The sequence below is a fragment of the Callionymus lyra genome, chromosome 15, assembly GCF_982586985.1.
Source record: "Callionymus lyra chromosome 15, fCalLyr1.hap1.1, whole genome shotgun sequence".
In the NCBI taxonomy this organism is placed as follows: domain Eukaryota; kingdom Metazoa; phylum Chordata; class Actinopteri; order Syngnathiformes; family Callionymidae; genus Callionymus; species Callionymus lyra.
Window position 1 is genome coordinate 22,029,867 of NC_141832.1, and position 21,607 is coordinate 22,051,473.

At 38.0% G+C, this 21,607-nt stretch overlaps 1 protein-coding gene across 1 annotated transcript; it reads right to left on the reverse strand.

The window, feature by feature from the left end:
* Positions 1-1,305: 1,305 nt before the first annotated feature.
* Positions 1,306-21,607, reverse strand: znf652 (zinc finger protein 652). The gene is made up of 6 exons (XM_087810002.1): positions 21,357-21,607; positions 15,223-16,498; positions 14,179-14,326; positions 13,828-13,943; positions 11,128-11,272; positions 1,306-5,931 (listed from the first exon to the last, which is right to left on the reverse strand). The coding sequence occupies exons 2-6, from the start codon at positions 16,240-16,242 to the stop codon at positions 5,345-5,347; spliced, it is 2,016 nt and encodes a 671-aa protein (XP_087666128.1). The 5' UTR covers positions 16,243-16,498; positions 21,357-21,607; the 3' UTR covers positions 1,306-5,344.

A 21,607-nucleotide genomic window follows, 5' to 3' on the forward strand; every position in this document is an offset into this window, starting at 1 on the left:
TCTGTCCATGTACTTTTTACCTCAAGGTTTCCACTTTGAGACATTTTTATTCATCTCGTATTGGAGAGAAAAAGCACAAAGCTGTAGACTTTTACCGATTACAAACAACCAACTCTCATCACTTTATTGAAAGTCAAACTCATTTGAATGATTAATAAAACGGCTGACAACAGAATAAATGAATAAATAAATAAAAGTATGGCACTCAAACTGGGTTTTAGGAATGTCTCTTTGAAATAAAACAAATTAAATTAAAAGACAAAACCATAAGCCAATTGTTTGAGTACAAGATAAAAAGATTGGAATTATATCTATATATTTAAATAAAGTCATCTTGTGTTGGATAATACTTATATGTTGACGTTGCAATAGTTCAAATTGAAATGTCAATTTGATCAAATAAAAATAAAAGGGATTATAAGGATTATAGAAAGATATCATTTTATTAATTAAGGGTTAATACCCACCCTCCTAGCCAGTCTTGGCAGTCAGGTTCTGCTCGAGATTTCTGCCTCCTAAAAATAAGTTTTTCCTCGCCACTGCCACACTGTGATTCACTCCTTGTTGATTCGCTGAAATCTGCTTCACTTTTCTCCTTTATAGTCCTACTCGCTATGATTTGACACTTTAAATAAAATTGAATTAAATTAATGTCAGTTGTTGGTTCAGCTATAGCCTTTCACTATGGATCTATTGATTCCGTATTAGTCTGAAAATATTTGAATGGCTATAATATGTTCTTTATATTTGCACTGTCATCACTTGAACTTTGTTCTTTTATTTGCACATTGTTCTTGTTTTTATGTAACTTTTGTCTGCTGTGTACTGGAAACCCAATTCCCCGAATGAGATCTCCAGGGGATTAATGAAGTCTATCTCATCTAATAATAGAACAAGGAACAGATCCTTTCTTTACATAGCATTAATGTGATTTTGTTGGCAAGAACGAAGGTGGTCTTGGAACCCCAAAAAAACCCTAGAAAACTTAACTTATAGAAAACAACAAAGAATCAGATGAGTAAAGAGATCAACTTTCACTACGGTAATAAAATGTTACTTTAAATTATAATTAAATGTTGCTATGAGAGACCAGCAAGTTTGCTTTAGCCTGATAATTATACATTTTTTGTTTAGATTTATGCTGCGTTTTGTAGACTTTTGAAATGAAGCCCTGATCGAGGATTGCAGTGTCTGTCATAAAAGATTGTGAAGAATGCAGAATATGTATCTAAAGACAGGTCGTGCAACGTTTCTTGCCGTGGCATTAAGGTGTCGCACAACAAGTCACACTTCACAGCATCGTCATCGTGGCTACTTGCTTTTAATTTCCAAAGTTAGCACTCATTTCCATGTACATTATCAAAAAAAGGCCCACCATCCCCCTCACACGTCATCCTTAATCTCCAGATAACATACAAAAAAAACAAAACATTATAAAGCTGCACATGTTGTACCGGATACAATAATAAAATACACAATGCTACATTAAGTGGTTAGAAATACAAACTGGGGGAAAGTATATGGATATTCGAACATCTTTAAAGAATATACATCGTTATTATTTTTTCATCTAGCCGAGAAGATTTTTTAGTAAAAAGTGCATTCTAGAAAACAAAGAAAGGAAGAGGAGGAGGATCGTCTAGCAAATGAAGACATAAGACGACGGATGAGTCGCAGAAGTGAAGGGAAGGAAGGCATGAGGGGTGAATGGGAAATATAATTTTTTTTAAATGTTTAATGGTCCCTTCTAGTTGCCCCTGGAACTCATTTCCTGCCGAAAAACATTCACTTAAGAGTAGGATAACAACAACACTGCCACATTTACCTTCACACCATTTGACTTTCTTTTTTTTTTAACTTTGGTCATATAATCTACTTTTTTCTGGAAGAGTAATGATCTGACCCTCTGGTTGACCGTGTCCAGCTCTTACTGTACAGTTAAGACACCTTTTAAATAAATGTGCAGCTATTGAAAGGTTTGTACCAGTTTAATGAAGCTGGTTCTACTTGAAATTTAAATTTAATTTTTCTCTTATTGATTTCAATAGTTATCATCAATTCCATCCATTATATCTTTTACTTCTGAATTATGCCTTGTGGATTTGTTTCAGTGTTAGCCAAACACCAAATAGCCGTCTGTTATTTGTGATCTAATATTAATGTAACTTTAACATCTTTTAGTTAATGTATTAAATAAAGGAACATTTGTTTTATATTCTCTGCTAAAACAAACATGTGTTCCTAAAAAAAAAGAAATATTTATAGCGCCTTTGGTCAAATTAACAAAATTCCCCAAACCCATTTATAAAATCACCACTCGTTTTGTTTTATGTATTAACATAATTATTAATGCCTTACTTTAGCATCTTTTATTCAGTAAATCTCCTACCATTTACCATGTCTTTATTTTTGGTCTACTCTTGATTTTTTTCTTTTGGTAAAAGTGGAACAGAGGAAACCAGTAATTACATTTTCTAACAACTTGTCTTTGACCATCAAGATATTTTGTTTTCTAATATTATGTTGTTACTTTTATATTTTTTAACAACCTTGTAAAAATGTCAAGATGCACTCTAAAGGGAAACTGTAAAAGGGAAATTAAGGGGTGCATCTCATTTTTACAACCTTCTATTAAATGCTGGAGAATGTAGAGATACATTTTGTTTTTAACAAATTCAACGTCAAAATTATTCCAAGAAAAACACTTTTAATCTCCGAGAATGGGAAGACCAGAAAGAAAAGTGTCCAATAAAAACATGGCAGCGTTGTTGCTTCCTGAATCATCGACACCCTTTTCACAATGCTTCGTCACTCCCTCGTTCCCCTGCGCTCACCCACGCATCAGTAAAGTGCAGAGAATACACACAAAAAGAAAAAAAAGGCCATTTCAAATAAAACCAGAGAGGACTAGAGAAGTTAAGACACACGAGATAATGGCAGGATGACGACATCCAGGGTCAACGCGGTGGTCGGGTCTAACAGCTACAGGTGAACACCAGGAGAGCGAGAAGCAGCTTTTGGTACAAGAGCACTCTTGGGGGGGGCGGGGGCGGGGGGGTCCACATGCACTCACCACACTTTCTCATCCACACACCTCTGTTTAACAGTCACTCCAGGTTAGGAACTCAAAAAAACTCTTCTGTCCACTCCTTCTTATTAAATAACATTCATACTATCGGCAATTGGTCCATTTATATTTCACTTATTCAATTTAGCATTTTTTAAAACTGAATCAAAATTCAATTCTAAAATGAATATTTAAAAATAATACCTGGAGGGAATAATGATGGTCATTTCAATGTGGCGGTAAAAACACCATTAAATAGTCATTCGTAGGATCTTATTTGTGCATCGTGCCTAATGGTCCGTGAACAAATGTATTATTTGAATAAAATATGTAACTTGAATAATAATAGTACAGCAAAAAATGAACAGATACTTTAGCTGGGTTCAAGAAAACGTGCTCACCCATGTTGAGTCATCAATGGGCTTTAACTCTCTTTTATTTGCAGAGTTTTCTCATTTTATTCAATGCTATTTCCCTTGAATGGAACGCGGGTTGTTTTATCTTGTTTTATCAATGTCCTGTTTTAATGTGTTGTGTCATTTTTTAAATGACGTTGTTTGCTTTTATGTAAAGCACTTTTGTAACTAGTAAAAGTGTTATATAAATAGAATTATTGTTATTATGTTCCGTTCTAAAGAGAGCAGCGTTTTTTGTTATGCACCAAGGAGTTTTTGGTCTAGAAAGGTAAATGATAAACGGTAATAGAAAACGTTTCTGAAAGAATGTAAATTACTTAAATAGTAAATTACTGTTAAGGTTTCTGACTCGATCAACTATCTTTGAGACTTCAGACGGTCTGATAAAGAATATGATACAACCATGAGTTTTACTTATTTTGAACAGGTCATAGAAATTATTTTTTGGACCAACATATTTTTTCTCTGTTCGGGACCTTGTTTATGTGCAACATCTTCTTTCCCAAAAACGTCTTATGAGCTTAAATTCAAATATATTTTCTTTCAATTGTAAACAAACCTTTTTGTTTTGTTTTCGCTCATTATTCAACATATTTTTAAACATATTTTAATGCATAACTGGGTCAGCTTTGATATTTGGAAGGTAATCTGGAAGTCATAAACCATGAATTTAAGGGGGAAATAAAATTATGTTTGAATCTAGAATTGGTAATTTACCGCCACCTTGACAATAGTAAAAAAAAAAAAGTTTTTTTGGCGAGTTTGCCCCAAATTGTTTTGGGAATGTTCTTTAAAAAAAAAAAAAGAATTAAAAAGGACACACGAAATCCTCACTTCTTAAGTGGCGCAATATTTTCAAACAAACCTTTGTTTTAACCTTTCTGATTCTGAATATAAAATTAACGAATAATACATGAACAAATGTTACATTTATCAATGTGTTTCCTTAATCCTCACTTAAGCACACAAGGATTAGTCAAAGTTCAGCGGCACCACTTTTCTAAAACGATCTGTAAAAATAAAACTTATCTGCAACATTCGACAGCAACTGTAGAATGAACCAAGTCTTGGTTACTTCTGCGAAGGTGAGAAAATTGCACCGGGTGTGTGTGTGTGTGTGTGTTGGTGAGTGTGAAAGGACTTCTAGTATGGGAACCCGTTTCATTTGGACAGCAGCGAAGGGTTAAAATCCTGACTCGGGTCGTGTAGTCTGACCCTTCACAGTGGCAGTATTTAATGGAGCTTTCTTATCTGAAAGGTTGAAGAACAGTGAAGAATGCTGAGGTTGCACTGACGACGGTCAATGAGAGACCGCATGCTCGGTGTGTGTGCGTGTGTCCATGTGTGTCGAGCATGTCCTGTTCAACTTGAGTAACATGATCATCAAGTCCTTAGACATGCAAGCATCTCACCTTTGGAGAGTAAACAGACAACAAAAAAAAGAAAGAGACTCTATGAATTGGAATGGAAAGCACCGTTAACCCATGAATCAAACAGGATTCAAACTTTTCTCCCAGTCCCTAAACTCAAGTCCTCCTTCTCTTCCCTAATGGCACTGCGTCTGAAGGAAGCTTCAGCCCCGAAAAGACAAAAGTTGGTTCTTTTGCAAACATTCATTTTAAAACGTCTCCATCCGAGGACGGTTGGAGTATTGCTATTTTGGGGAGAGGGTCCGGAGGGACACTGCACGTTCTTAAGTAACCAATGTGCAAATGGATTAATCTTCTGTACAGAGAAAACTCGAGCGTCATTCCCGACCAGAAGTCAAGAAGAGAGAGTAGATGTTTGACTTCTATGTATATATAGTGAACGATAAATGCACCCACTCGTCGAGGGTCAGTCTGAGAAAAGAGGCAGTGGTTCAGTGGTGCTGAGGGGCTCCAGAAAGCTTATCGGGTGCAGCCAAATGGTGCATGTAGCTGTTGTCCTCGTGGCCGCAGTGGTTGAGGGGCTCGCTCTTGAACAGGGCGGGGGGCGGGGGCAGATGGGGTACCGCGATGTGGTGATGGGCATGAGGGGCCGTAAGGTGCTGCTGCTGCTGCTGCTGCGGAGGGTGAGGCGAGGGGTGCAGTTGCATGTGTGAGAAGGCGTGTCCCACAAGGCCTCGCTGGGGGAGGGCGGCTCCGGGCGGTCCGAGGGGGGCCACCGTGGCGACAGGTGGGGCCGAGGTCCCGGGGCCGGGCGGCGGGGGGGAGGAGGAGGAGGAGGAGAAAGTGTTGGCGAAGATGCGCACTGGCACGTTCGAGCCACTAGTCTGCAGGACGATGGGGCTGTTGACGGGGAAACACTTCTCCTTGTGGGCCTTGAGCATGTTGGAGAAGCGGAAGCGCTGACCGCACACCTCGCACGGGTACGGCTTCTCGCCCGTGTGGGTGCGGCGGTGGCGCTTCATGTTGGGTCGGCTGGTGAAGCTCTTCCCGCAGATCTCGCAGATGAAAGGCTTCTCACCTGCGGGGGCACAAGAGACGTTTAGATCACACGCATTGACTCAAGTCATTTTTTTATGTCGCCCGCCAGAAGGTTGGCTCACAATCAAAGAAGATTGAAGAACGTTAATGTTGATATGGTGAGCTATAAAGTAATATCTGTTCCTTGTCTTATCTCAAACAGTGGCATCTTATGTCAACAATTACACTGAATATTTCAATAGGAGTAAAAACTGATGAAGGAGATTTTATGGTTTATATTTCAATAGTGTGTGTATAAAAGACAATCAAATTGATTTGTTGACTTAAAATGAACACTCAAGTATCAACAGGGTTCATTAATTTGTGTGCTGCAATTAAACCTCCAGCCACTAGTTGGCAAAATTTCCTCCAAGCAAAAACAACAATAGAAGCAGCGAAATATGTTTTTTCTCTACATCTGACTGTAACTCATGTGTATCCGATATATATGACTGATGTTAAGCATGTGATAGCATTGAATATTTACTATGCTATGATGTTTTTTTTTTGTTTTTTTACAATTGAATTATTTTAAAAGAAACAATACTGCAACATATTGCATCATCGCACATGTATCGTATCGCCAGATTCTTGCCAATACACAGCCCTCATACATTTGGTTCGGCACATGACTTTGTTTGGCCCCTTGTATGATTGAGTTTAACACCCCTGGTTTAAATGGGAAGAAAAAACATAACCCCATTCAACCACAGTTTTAGCTATCAAGTTCTCTTTAAGAGGGAAAACTAAGCCAGTTTATACCACATCAAGCATCTGGGAAGTTAACTCTGACCATCATGAAGAATATTTTTCGACAAACACCCTTTATTTGTTTAAATACGTTGATGCTTTGAAACATTATTTCAGACTTGATGAAGTTTTCCTTTCCACAAAAAAGAGAGTAAAATAATAATAATCTATCTGTGCCATTACGATAGGCTGGAGACCTGTTCAGGTGGTCCCAGTAGCTGGGGTAGGTTCCATTCCCAAGTGACCCCAATAAAGATTCAATCGGAATAAAATTAAAGAATCGATGAATAATAATTCTACTAATAATTTTAGTGACACATAAGATCCGGCTTATGAGACCATCCTTAAAAGTACAAAAGTAGGAGGATCTGACATATGCTGGTATAAAACTCAGTCCATAGGAAGGAGAATCCAGCGGCGGGAAGTCCAAGAATATAACAAATAAAATAATTCAACAGGGGTACGAGAATTGGGACAATGCATTGGAAAGATGAAAATCAGCTCTTCCAAAGTTAACTTTCCACCTCTAAAGAACACCCCCTCCCCTCTCAAGTCTCCTCAAAAGTGCTAATCAGTTGCCATCTTGAAATGGAGGTCTTTGCCCACCCACTCTTCAGGAAGCCATTACGATTCACACTTGGAGGAGAGCGGTGGAAATGAACAACAGCGGCACAGTAGGTTTGCCACTCACATTAACCACCCTCCACGGCGCCACCAACTGTGCTGGCTACCACCCACGCATGGGTCTATTAGCAGGCTGCTGGAGGGCTCTCAGGATGCTCCTCCAAACACATTGACTATCAAGAAGGTGATGTCTGACAGCAATCTGTCGCTGTCACCTAAACTCCTGGACAAACCTGACAGCAGCAGAGCAGCAGAGATGCTGCTGTGAAAAGGGGGCCCTAAGTGGAACATGCCTATTACAGGGCAGCTCTGGGTGTGTCCTCTCTATAAAAGGAATAAATGTTAGCGGCGGGTGCAGAACAGAGAAGCATAATTACACATGGCGAATATATCTGAGCGAGGCCAACAGAGAGCAGCGTGTCCACCCACACCAGGCTGCAGGGGGAGAGAATCCGCCGCCAAGTTTAGTTGGAAACATGGCGAAAACCCACAGTGAGAGAAAATCAGAGGGATGTGATCCAGCGAGTGTCAAGGTTGTCATTATGTGCCGCAGTCGCTTTGTTGGTGAACATCTCTGTCATTAGAAAACTGGTTCCACTCCTCTGCTAGTAAAATGTTCATCTTGGCTGCGTTCCACATTTATATTTCCGGGAACATTTGACGGCCAGATGGTTCAACGTCTAGCCGGCTTTAAATAAAATGTATATATGGAAGTATGTGCCATCGTTTCTTAAAGCATTACATTATTTAATTTCATCGACTTCATCATTTCTATATCAAAGGGTTGAATTTTGATTCATCATTCAATAATTTGTATACTGAAAGGTTGAATTTGTTTATTTATTTTAGATAATTGACTTAAAAATATCTCAAAATGTTTTTTTTAAGACTTAAATTGATATTCCAATTGAAATTTTTGAAAAAGAAAAATTCTAAATTCATTTTTTTATTCATAGCCTTTTAACATTTCATTTTAGTATCGTCTGTTGGCAATATTATACCCACATCAATATCTTTCTATAATGATTGGCTGAAATGGCTACGAATTAAAAATATTAAATACAGAAAATGTACTTTTTTTGTTATTGGAAATATAAAATCAAAAACAATGAGTGAAAAGAATTTCATTCAAAGTATTCCATTTAAAAATGAAATTAAAAAGACATCAAGAAATTCAAATTAACATTTAAACATTGAAAAGGTATGTTAAATTCCGAAAAAAAAAGGAAAAAAGTTTAAACATTGACCCATTCAATATTCTGAAGGCACCAATATATTTCCAAAGATATCTCTACATTCTTGAAGTAAGTAAGTAAGTAATATTTATTTATATAGCGCTTTTCGTGACCAGGGTCACAAAGCGCTTAGACAATCAAAACAATACTCAAAAAAGTACATACTTTAAAGATCAAGATAATACTGAGAACAACACAGGAGTTAGAGAAATTCAAGGAAAAGCCTGAACAAATAGAAACATCTTAAGGTGTTTCTTAAAGGAGTCAGTAGATCCATCAAGCGCAAAGAGAGAGGAAGATCGTTCCAAAGTTTAGGAGCAACAGCCTGAAAAGATTTCTCTCCTCTGGTCCTGAGCCGTGTGCGAGGAACCAAAAGTAGATTCTGATCCACAGACCTCAGAGCCCGAGCTGGGGTGTAAGGCTGGATCAGATCACTGATGTAAGGAGGAGCCTGACCATGAATAGCTCTGAAAGTAAGAACCAGAATTTTAAAGTTGATCCTGAAAGAAACTGGAAGCCAGTGAAGAGTTTTAAGGATCGGAGAAATGTGAGTTCTTCTACTTGAGCGGGTCAGAATTCTCGCTGCAGAGTTCTGAATCAACTGCAGGCGAGACAGATCCTTCTTGTTAAGACATGAAAACAAACTGTTACAATAGTCCAGACGAGAAGAAACACATTGTGTGAAGCCCACTCAACCTCCTTCATGTTCAATGAGTAATCAATCTACTTCTAAAGATAATGTTTGGCTGATTGATTTAAAAGTGACTAATTTACTTAGCATGCAAGTGCTTTTATCACAGCCAGTAGAGTTTGGAGCGCAAGAATGTAGCTTTAATGTTTAATTTAATCCTTCAATTTTCTATGGCATCAAAGTGGGGAATGTTATAATTAAAATAATTGACAATTTCCATTGGACATATAAAGAAAATCATAGAGTAAAATGAAAACAAACAAGTTAGAAAAATGTACTCTTAGGCAAGATAAATAATTTTTCATTGAATAAAAACACAATCATCTGCTGTAATACATCCAACAGAAAGCTGCGGAAGAGTTTCATGTCACAGTACGGGGAAAGACGACATCTCAACAGTGAAGGTTGCAGACATGCAGGCTAGACATTCATGTTACAGATGTTGTTTTTCTTGTTCTTGATGAGAAGCCTGTGATTGACAGGGTAATTTTAACCTAACCTTACCAGCTAATTAGGATCTGCAAGTATCTTTTATAAGAGCAAGAAAACAAATCCCTTTGCTCTGACCTTTAAAGTCCTCTTGTAGGAAGGTCAGGAGAATGTTGTTGAGAATGTTTGATGTGCTTTTGTGTAGCTATCATTACAGGCCTCAGAAATAGTTTTTACTCCGTTGATGTAGAATGGAATGACAATAAAAACCTGTTTATTAGCGAGAAATTCCTTTGTTACATAATAGCAGGAGTTCAGACATGACTTAAAGTGATAGTTCATCCGAAATTCAAACTTGAAATATCACTAAGCTTTTAGGTAAGTAAGTCAGTAATATTTGTAGAGCGCTTTTCCAGACCAGGGTCACAAAGCGCTTAAACAAGCCTCAATAAAATATATGCTTAAAAGATCAAGATAACGCCGAGACAAACACAGGAGTCTCCGAGAATAAAGGAAAAGCCTGCACGAATAAAAGTGTCTTAAGATGTTTCTTGTAGTCACAAGATATGTGATGACAAATGTCTTCTCCAAGTGTAACAAACGAAAAAAAAAGTATTGTCTTTTTTAGCTTAATCTCAATCTTAATATTGGAAAATATAATCATACGTTTTTATGTGTTACAATGTTAATGAGAACCCAAGTAGGACTAGCTATCCCTGAAATGTTGAAAAAGTGTGTGTCAAACTCAAACTTACAAGGGCCAAAATATGTTAACAACAATAAATAAAAATAACAGATTTTAGTTGCCAAACTTTCTTTAACCAGAAGTATGACTATATCAATAATTATACAACATAAATTTAACTCTTTGTTCCATCCGAATGCATTAATCTGGAAGACCTTTGGATTGCAGCACCTTAGAAAAAGCAGGTTGTTTCATAATCACTGGTGACCCCTGAGGTTACCATTTTAAAACCACTATAAGTTATTGATGGGGGACAGTTTCTCTAGTGCGTGTCAAGATTAACTCATATAAAAATGGAGAGGTGTCAGACTGCAAGTACTTTTAACACCAGAAATGAGTATATGAAATCAACTACTTGAAAGATATTTATACATTTATTATTATGAAAAAAAATCGAATAACACTGTAATAGTTTGTAAAAGAAACGTGTATAAAATGGAGTATGCTATAAAGAAAGTGCAGTATCATGACTTCTTTATATGCGTACCTCACAGTTAATGAAAATACATTGTTCAAACAACAAGATGGAATAAGATAAGAACAGCAAACAGCACCAGGCGATGTCATAAAAAACGTTGATTTGTCAAACTGCGATAACGTTAACGTCAAACACCGATAAGAGTATAAACATGTTTTTACTGAAGCAGAAAAAAAACGTGAGCGGCTAATCAGTGAACTTAAAGAGTTCAGAAGTCAACGCAAGGGGATGTTTTGAGGCCTCACCTGTGTGCGTTTTCATGTGCTCGTCGAAATACTGTTTCATGTTGAAGTCTTTGCCGCACCACTGGCACATGAACTGCTTGTGGCCGATGTGAATGCTCATGTGGGAGCGAAGCTGGTACTTGTACTGGAAGCGTTCGTCGCAGTTCTGCAGAAGATAAGACGGAGAAGAGTTAAAAAAACATACACAAAGAATTATGAAAGACCTTTGAAAAGTGTTGACGGCAGAGTAAAATAGAATAAAAAAGAAGTAGATGAACTGTAAACAAAATGTTGAATATTTTGGCACATAACAATAATCAATGAATCTAAATGTTAAAACAAGAGCAGTTTGACTGAAGTGCACTTTAAAAGTTCACCTTATTCTTACACTGCTACTTAAGGCTGCCTGGAAAAGTCAAGCGATTACAAGAATTGTAAATCATTGACGGAGACGTGTGAGCCCCTCGATCTTATAACCTTTGAGTAGTGTTATTGGCAGCTAAGAAAAGCCTGAAGTTCAGTTTCACATTGGCAAGTTTTAGCTTGTGGAAATATTTGAGTGCATCAGTCTGTGTACAGTTATAGATTAACAAACATGTTATACAGGTTTGACTTGATAATTCAATCATTAAATAGTACCATTTCTTGAAGTGATCACAACAAAGGAAGAGACAAAAACAATCAGGGATTGGTAAATATTATAAAACTTAAGGGAATGAGAGAAACGTTGACAGCCAACATGAAAAAACTAAAAAAAAAAACTAAAAAAAAATACTCTTTTCTCTGCCTGCCAGAACATGATTGAAATGTGTACAACTCCTGATCTACAACCAGTTACTTCCAAATCCAATATTATGTCACAACACCTGCATATTCCTGGAATTCTAAATGTTCAAAAAAGGATCATAAAACAATGTTAGGGTTAACCCAGATGTCTGTACCTCACACGCTCCTGTAATATGGAGGAAAATTACATGTTAAAAGCGCCCATATGTCCGACTTCAGCAGCTCCACCCAACATCATATGCTGACGACTGTATGTTTTGAGTGTGTATGAAACCGTCTAGGGTGGGGCTAGAGCCCTTTTGTCAACTTACTAATTCAGGTTCAAGTCATGTGGTCAGGGTTTAACAGGAAAATGAAAGATGGCTAAAGGTTGGACACAAGTTCCAATCAAGGGAGGCAGTTTCATGTATGTATGGAACTAATCGAGTGCATACAGAAGCTCCGCAATGGTTTAAAATAGAGGCTTTGATCAGGCAAGAAAACTTACCAAAATAAATATAAGATCTACACAAAGATTTTAAAGTATTCCAGCAAGCCAGCCAAATATACTTTGTTTTTTCAAATTCAATTTTTAAGAAGGTTGTAGTTGTACTCGATGGCAATGTTTGTGTGTAAATAAAAAAGCCGGTGATTTCAAATTATTATCAAACATGGCTTTGTAGGGTAAATACATCAGTCACTGGTTCCGTGTCTGATGTTTGAACAACATGTTCCTTAAAAAGTTCACACATAAACGAAAACGTCGAAATATTTTGAACGGTTTGCATCATCAGATTTGGAGTCGCGACTGAGAGCAGCTTTCACTTAAGAGCTCGTTAGCACCATCTAGCGGCTATCAACATGAAGAACATGAAGTATGTGTAATACGCTACACGAACAAAAACTGTGATACACTGAGAAACAACACTAAATCCAGTTTTAAACATTCTTTAAAATCAGAAAAGATGTAAACATATGATGCATTAAGATGTTAGTTTAAGATACAGTAATGATTTAGATTAGGGGTCTCTGACAAACTCCCACTAGAGTTCACTCCAGAACCAGAGTAGCCTGTGGGTAAAACAAGTTCAGAGAACAGTGGACCAATAGCAACTGACATTATCGTCTATCGCAACAATTTACGCCGTAATTTACGGTTGTAAATGGAAACAGAATTGTAACGCTTAGTGTGTCGATACTAAATAAAAAACATAGAAATGGCTCTTCTTAATCCTTTCTTAGTCAAAGTTCATGTCACGTACCATTAAAGAAAGTTGTAAAGAAGTTAAAAATAGGACATTTGGATCTCTTCACTAGTCAATTTGGTTATTTTTATACCAGACTATTAGCCATTTAATATTTATATGGCATCGAATGTAAAAGCCCAACTTTCTTGACTTCCTCACAATGAATTTTCTACTTCAAGATGACGGAACTCCCTCATCATGACCATGTTTTGAAGTTATTAATTTAAAAGGTTCTCACCCTTCTAAAATCTCAGCGAATGAGAGGTTATGAGAGCGAAGTCCATTATAACGCAATAATGGTCTTCACTCTTCCAGCCAGCTGTAATCACGCCCTGCTTTGTTTATACAACGAATCCCTTGTAGGTGGAGACCTCTGGGATTGATGACACGTTGACAAACCCTGATGCTTGACCAATCACAGTAGGTGTGGTTATAGTAAATAGGATTTTATCCCCGGAAAAACCAAGTGTTTTCAGTGGGCAAGGCTTAAGCACATTTTCTAATTTAAATATTTAAATGAAGAGTTTTGTACAAACAGACACATACTGATGAGCACAATACAGGTCAAAAATCAATTTAAGGGACACTTAAATCAACACATTAGTTGCCCTTTATGAAGAGAATGGGCATAAAGGCTAATTTCCTTACTTTTTAACATCGATTATGTTTTCATTCATGAGGACATTTTTGGAAAAATAAAGTTGCCTACCTCACAACGGAAAGGCTTTTCCCCTGAATGCTGCAGTGAGTGCACTTTTAAAGACATGCTACGCTTGAAGGACTTCCCACATGTCTCACAGGTAAAAGGCATGTCCTTTGTGTGAGCTGTGAGGACAGAGAAAGAACACTTGGATAAGAACGAATATTCACGGTGAGAGTCAAGGCAACTATAATGGCTATTCAGGGAATTCATTGTAAAAGTAGATTACCACCAACTTTAGATTGTAGACAACACTATAATAAATGTGTAATAACAAAAACAAGGAATAAAAGAATCTAGAAGTTAACTAGTTATATAATATTTGTATGTAGTACAAATACTTTAAGCGGGAAGACTTACCAACCATGTGCTTTCGCACGTGTGCCATAGTGTAAAACTTCTTCTCACAGATCTCACATGCAAACTTCTTCTCTGCAAAACCGTGCACGATTTTTATGTGCTCGTGGAGCGACCACAGCTTCTTGAAAGACTTGTTGCAGGCCACACACTGAAATCAAAGGACAAAAGAGCGAGTCAACAATCCATGATATAAACGATCGAAAGTTGCTGTTGCAAGTCCCCAGAAAATTATATTATTTGGCTCCCTCTGCTGGTGGAACAATGATATAGTTCATAAGTTACAATAGAGACAACGTATTTATTGCAATATATAAAAAAGATAAAAAGCAAGAAAACTATGCCATTAATAACCACAATTCAACATTTTCCCTCCGATTTATTAAAATACTTTAGTATTTCATTTGTAAAGCTAAGCTTTTTTTTTTTACTAGAACAATGAAAGGAAAATTCTTAAATTATTTATGGAAAAAAAGATTTTATAGGAATGAATAGAAAAAAGATAACCATTGAAGGTTCATCATTGCCGGTTATAAGGAATTAATCAATCTTATTTTGAGTTGAAGTAAAATAATAATTCCTTTATAAATGTTAAGGCTGAATGTTTGTTAGGATTGAAAGGTGAATAATAAACAGTGCTTCATAGTTGGAAACCCAAAAGAGAGCCTAAGCAGATCCTGCCCAGGGGTTTGAACAATTAGAAAATAATTGGTCAATAATAATGAATAATTAAGGTCAATGAAAGCTGCAAGTCATTTTTATTTAGACGCTTGATATTCACAGGAGGACAGAAAATGACTCATATATAATTATTGATCGTTTGCTTTGGTCTGAGAAAAATAATTGAAGTGTCCCGTTTTTAGTTCAAATTTGTGTTGCTCAATGAGTATTTACTGAATGATTTAGCCTACTTTAAATACATTTTTAAACGATGGAATGTGTCAACTGTGACCATTAGTACTGTAGAAAAATATCAATACACTTAAATATTGCAATATCTGATTTAAGAGTTTCAGCTTTTTAAATATTTGTCTACGGCCATTTTACCTGAATGTTCCTCTCGCAGTCTGTCTGCTGGTGTAAGGCCAGCTCACTCTCCAGCACAAACTTTTTCCCGCACTTGTCACAGATCTGCATTCTTCTGTGCGTGACATTCATGTGCTTCTCCAGGTACCAGCGGGTGTTGAACATCCGCGGACACTTCTCGCAGGCCAGCATCTCCTTCTCCTCCGTCTCCGTCTTCCCTTCGCTCACAGGGGCGCCGCTCCATGGTGGCGCCGATTTCGATGTTCTACGCTTCTTTACCGGCGGGTCTATGCTCTTCCGGCGCCCTCTTGTGGTCACCCCTGTCGAGGCCACCGGAGCTGTGCGTAGGCTTTTCCGGCAAGGCTGACCATCAGCCATTGTGCTGACGGACCCCCGTCTGGAACGCTTTAAAGTTCTTTGAGTGTCCAGCTCATCCTCATCGCATTCTTCCTCCTCCTCGTCCTCCTCTCCAGGGCTATCCTCCTCTTCTTCCTCCTCCTCCTCCTCCTCTTCTTCTTCTTCCTCTTCCCCATCCTCCTCATCTTCATCACTGCCTCCTCTCTCAGAGTCCGTTTTATTTTCCCCCTTCGAAACATGAAGTGTCTGGTTGTTGAGGTTGACCTCAACTATGATCTGCTCCCGCTTGAATAACGCATCTTCACCTTCCTCCTCTGCCTCTTCTTCATCCTCCTCCTCCTCCTCTGTATTCTCAGATGATCCATGGTTGTCGACCTGTAACCCCTGCATGCCCATATCCTGCCTCAATACTCCTTCCCGAAAATACTGCTGCTGATCCGTGTGCTGAACAGGAATCTGACTGATACTCGGCTCTCCCACCGAGGCCTTGCTGGACATTTTATTGTCCACCAAGACAGAGTGTGGCTGGCTGCCCACCTCTCTCTTGAAAAGTTTCAGGTCGACATTTGAGTTTGCGGGGTAAAAGTAAGACTGGGACACCGGTGGCAGCCGTCCTTCCTCCTGTGACATCCCGTCAAGGCTCGAGATAGAATCCCCCTCCTTGAAGCTCTGGCAGGATTTCATCCAGGTGGAGAAGATTGACTCTGGTGGCCCTAAATTGATCCCCAACCCTCCTTTGAAGAGAGGAAGGAGGGGATAATGAGTAAGCGGGTCAACCCGACTCAAAAGGAGCGCCCATGACGTAGCTAGACTGAGGTTTATCGTCTCTGGACCACCAGGCACGATGTCTTGCGTCTTCAAATACTGCAGGAGAACGTGGTGCCAGAGTTCCAGCAGCCATCAGGGCGTCTTGCTGAAGATGCCATTTCCTGTGCATCACCTGAGGATAAATAGAGAAGAAAACATGTCTGATCATCTTACCCGCCAGCGTGCAACTAAAAACTCTTGTTAGTAATACAGTGTTTCAGTGTGTGGGAGTGTCAACCACAACCAGCAAACATGAGAGCATAGATAGAGAAACCACAACTGATACTTCTTAGTAGAGCTTGCACATGCTCACCAGGCTATAATTTCATAAGTGTTCTGCATTTCAGGAGGTAAAGGAAGTATGTTCAGGAAGTAGGATCTAAAGTTGACAAGAAGCCTCGTAGAATACAGGAAATACTGGAGATGGGCAAGAAGATACAGTTGACTCCAGCAGCATTTAAAGCTGATGAACAATATTTTAGTTTCAAAACTAATTAAAGTAGTAAAAACTTTGTCAAGTTTAGTCTGTAAATTCTGTCAAACACACAAAACAATTACTCGAGCAATACTACAAATATATCCTTGTTCTTATAGTTTCGCAATATATTGCATTGTTGCCGCAGTATCACTTGAAAAATCTTGAAACCTCAAAAACAGTATTTCCTGGTCTCTGTGCGCCTGGATATTCAAGTAAATGTATCTTTGTAAGAAGAGCATCACGTTTTTGTGTTTTCACTTTGTGTAAGTTAAGATGACATTAATAAATGTAATGTCTTTGACCAACAACACTCTATAAAGTTAAAAAATATATAAAAAATCCCTTTATAAATGTGGCATGTATAGACTTCATTCATTAGATACATTTAAAAAAAAAAATGTAAATCTTCATGATTACATTAACTAACCATCATAGAAAAACTATTAAATTAAAATTAACTTCAATAAAACTGATTTCATGACTGCTGCTTTTATTCTCTGCAAAGTTTGCAAACTAATAATCCGGTTTAAAATAGAAACAGTGTCATCTTAAAAATACGTATAGTTTCTATCAAAGGTGATGATGGACAGGTGACCAAATGACAGTAGTCAAAAGCTTTTTCAAATTGTAAATACAAAATAAGGTACTTGGTAAACCGTATAAAGAACAGCTATTATTATTATTATTGATGGAGTCTACTGACTCCTTAAGACGTTTCTATTTGTTCAGGCTTTTCCTTGATTTTCTGGAACTCCTGTTGTGTTATCAGTTTTATCTTGATCTTTAAAATATATACTTTATTGAATATTGTTTTGATTGTTTAAGCGCTTTGTGACCCTGGTCTGGAAAAGCGCTATACAAATAAAAATGACTTACTTACTTACTATTATTGGCAAATGCACGATTGACTTTCCTGATGTTTTTTTGTTTGTCATTTTTTTTCAAATCAAAAAGGTGGTTTGGGCAAGTTTAAAGTAAACCAAATGCCAAGGGCGATTGAGTCATTCATTTTAGGGCGTCACATCTGACAGTTTCCTGACCTCGTGCAACCTTACACCCTCTCTGCTCTTATGAGTGTGCACCACTCGCTTCCTGTGTTACATTCATTTACATAGTGCATATTTTACTGAAAATATAAAATAAAATCAATTATTGTATTTACAAATTTAAAGATTATACATAATTATTCACACTTGGAAATTGAGATTTCTTTACACTTATACTTACATTTCTTTCAGGCTTAAAAAAAACCCTCCATTACACTCTCTGTACATCTAATATTCATGACATTATAAACATAATAACTGATACTAGGCCTAGAAATTTGGCTTCAGTAGAACTGTAGCTTAATGCAGAGATGCAAACAAAAATTGACTTTTACCAAGGCCATAGTAACAGTGTTCAATAATTATGACCATAATCCAAGTACAATCTCTCTGAGGATTCCAAGTGACCATCAGTGTCACTAAAATTTGAAATCCAGCCCAGACACCATGAACCTCTGATAAAGGGCAAGAGTAATAGAAAGACAAACTACTAAAGCAACTGGATAACACCAGCAAAATAAAAAAATTGCATTTTCTGTTTAGTTCCCCGACTCGAGCATGTAAGAGAACAACGTTTAGACAATTGCCTTTTCATTCGAAAAGAAATCCTGGCAGCCAATAAGCCCACAGAGTCACGGGTTATGTAACGCACACTAGTAAAATCTCTTCGTATTTTCAATGTTGAGTCAGAGTTTCAGTCCCATTGAAAGCAGCTCTTTGATGTGGATCTCACACATGTTTCGATATTGTGGGTAATTGGTCTTCTAGCACAAACATTCTTTGAGATCAGGCGGGTCAAACCCAGTGGTGGTTAACAGTTAGAACCAACCCCGGGGTTTACCAAGCTTGTGTGGATTGGGGGGAGAAAGTAGCTGGATCTTCTCCTTATGTGGGCGTTTTAAATATGAACCAATTTTTTTTTAAACTCTCAACACCAATTTTCAAAGCGCTTTGTGACCCAAGGTCTGGAAAAGCGCTATATAAATACAAATTTCTTACTTACTGCCAGACATAGCACCCACTTTTCTACCAAAAAGATTTACCCAAGGGTGTATATTTGTATATTTTGCATTTAAAAAAACAACAATAAATGATCCAAGCATTCAGGGAAATAAACATGTCACTTTATAGAAACACAGAGAGTTGCATTTGTTTCAGTGAGTGAATCAGCATACATTTCATAATGAACCCAGTTTTGGTGTCCTGTGTCTCTTGAATATGCAATAGCATAGTATTGACATTTGCTAGGAAGTATCAAAAAAAAAATGTTCTGCTTGAGACCTTTTGGTGCACATAAGAAAAAATAAATTTAATTTTATCCTTCATTAATATCTTCATAAAAACAGAGAAAAACAAAACTCAAAAACAAGACAAGCTACAAAAATGAAGAGTGTAAATAGAATGGCTTAAAATTTGAAAGGCAGCAACAGAGAATGTAACAATGTAATGTGTCAAACGTCACTGTGTTCTAAAGCACTAAAACAGTCCAAATGCAATGTGTTCAGTTCACCTCTTGTTATGCAGCAGGCCTGCTCAAATCTACATACCCACCCCAAGTCTTTAATAAGCTTTGCCTTTTTAGCTGCTGTGAGGCTGTGAGACTGTGTGAGGGTTCACATTCCTTCCCCTGTCCAAACTCATAATACCCTTAACCGGCTCACAGTTTGGTGCCGCACACCTCTGGAAGTGTATTGGCACTCGAGCCAGTGAAAAAAATTAGGTCACAGACGGCAAATACAGATTGTTGTCTGGGGGAGCTTTTTTAAAACAGTTGATAAGAGTCATCCGCTGACATATCAGAGAAGACAGTCAAGTGTGACAAGGTAGCTCTTAAAAAAAAAGTGAGATGACAATCGAACAAATTTGTTTTAGATTATTTAACCTCTATATCCGTGGTGGGTATTCAAATATCCTCAAGGGCCACATTTTATACAGTGACTGTTGTGAGGGCCCAGCAAAAGGTGAGAAAATCATAAATACAATGTGGAAAAACCTACAGAACGTAAATAATTGTTACCCTTTTTTTACCTCTGGGTCAACGGGAACGACCTATCTGGCTGCCAATAATACATATGCAGTTTATGTAGTTCGAGTGGTCCATTTTGACCCGATGCAAAAACCTGGATTGTATGCGGAAAATTAAGGGTCAAATATTAACAAAAAAAACATACTCATAAATTCAAGGTAAGAATAAATACAAAACAAGTTGTAATCAATAATAAAAACAAGAAATGAATGAAATAAAAAATGAAAATAAAAACAAAATCCTTAGTTTCTGCATGATCTTTAACATCAAGTAAGTCGCATAAATACCGTTAAAGGGCTGCGCTTTGCCCAGGTCTTTCTTGAAATATGTTATCGATACTGAGGTTATATGACCTCTCCAGAGATCTTTGATGCAAAGTTGTTGTGCAATGTTTAAATGTTCAAAAACTGTGTTCGCGCTGAGCACATACAATTATGTCAATAAAGCACATCTATTGTCATTACAACACACAACGGAAAAGGAAAGAGGGATCAAATATTTGCATAAAGCAACAATGTCTAAAATAATATAACGTTTGAACAATGCATTGTAAATGTATAATTAGTATTGAGCAGATATTTAAATGTATTGATCAGGACTTTACATACCATTTGTGCAAAAGGAATTTGTTAAATAAATAAATGTTAAATAGTGTTTAATTAGAAGACTAAGCTGAGAAATGAAAGAAGGATGTGGAAGGTTTTGATAATGGATGAACCATATAAATACAACAGGGAACAAGCCATAATTTCAAATGATGAAGGTGAATAAATGGTTGAAGGTGAGTAATTGGTTAATATATGACGTATTTTTCATGTATATTTACATGCCGTCTGTACGAGTTAGTGAAGGGTTAAAAAAAAGAAAACACTTGGACCCAAAGAGCACCAACACAGTGCAGGCCTAGCCAACTTATGCTACTTAGCTCGCTAGCTTCACTCCATAGGTAATAACCTGCAAAGCGCATGACAAGCTAAAGTGGCAGCATTCGCTCTCCGTGCACTAAACTCACACGAATTCGCAAACGTTCGATTGCAAACGCGGTTTTTTATCCCAGAACTAATTGCTCAGTCGCCTGCAGGACACGCTAAAGACACCGAAAGTTGGATTTTTTTTTGACGCGTCTGCGGTGACGCTAGTTAGCTCCCGGCTAGTAGCATCAACGTCAGACAGTTAGCTCCAAAATGTAGATAAATGGAGGTTCGTGTAAAAAAAATGTCGTGACAATAAATGCACGGGGAAGAGACGAGACCAAGAAGTGGTAGTATTATGGGAAAGAACACGGTGGATCCCGCCGAAGTGGGTTAAAAAAAAAAGGAAACAGTTCCCAAACAATTCCACTCAACTCACTATCAAAGTGAGAAACTGCCGTCATGTCACCTGCGCCGTCTTCTCCACCCGTGACGACACACAATACTTATATATATTTCGGGGTTCTTACCTCAGTCTGGGGCTCCTCTCCACGACCAGAGTTGCACAGATTCAGGCTCCAGCACACTACATTGGTGTGTGTATAGGGGGGTGGAGGAGAAGGGGGACACGGCGACGGCCCAGCTGCTGGAAACGAGAGCGTGTGGTTGGGGTTGCAGAGATGGCGGGACACCGGTACTCCTACGTGGCCCGGCTCGTCCTCAGCTCGTCCTCAGCTGGCCCGCGCTCATCCCCGGGAGTAAAGGCCGCTGTCTGGATTGG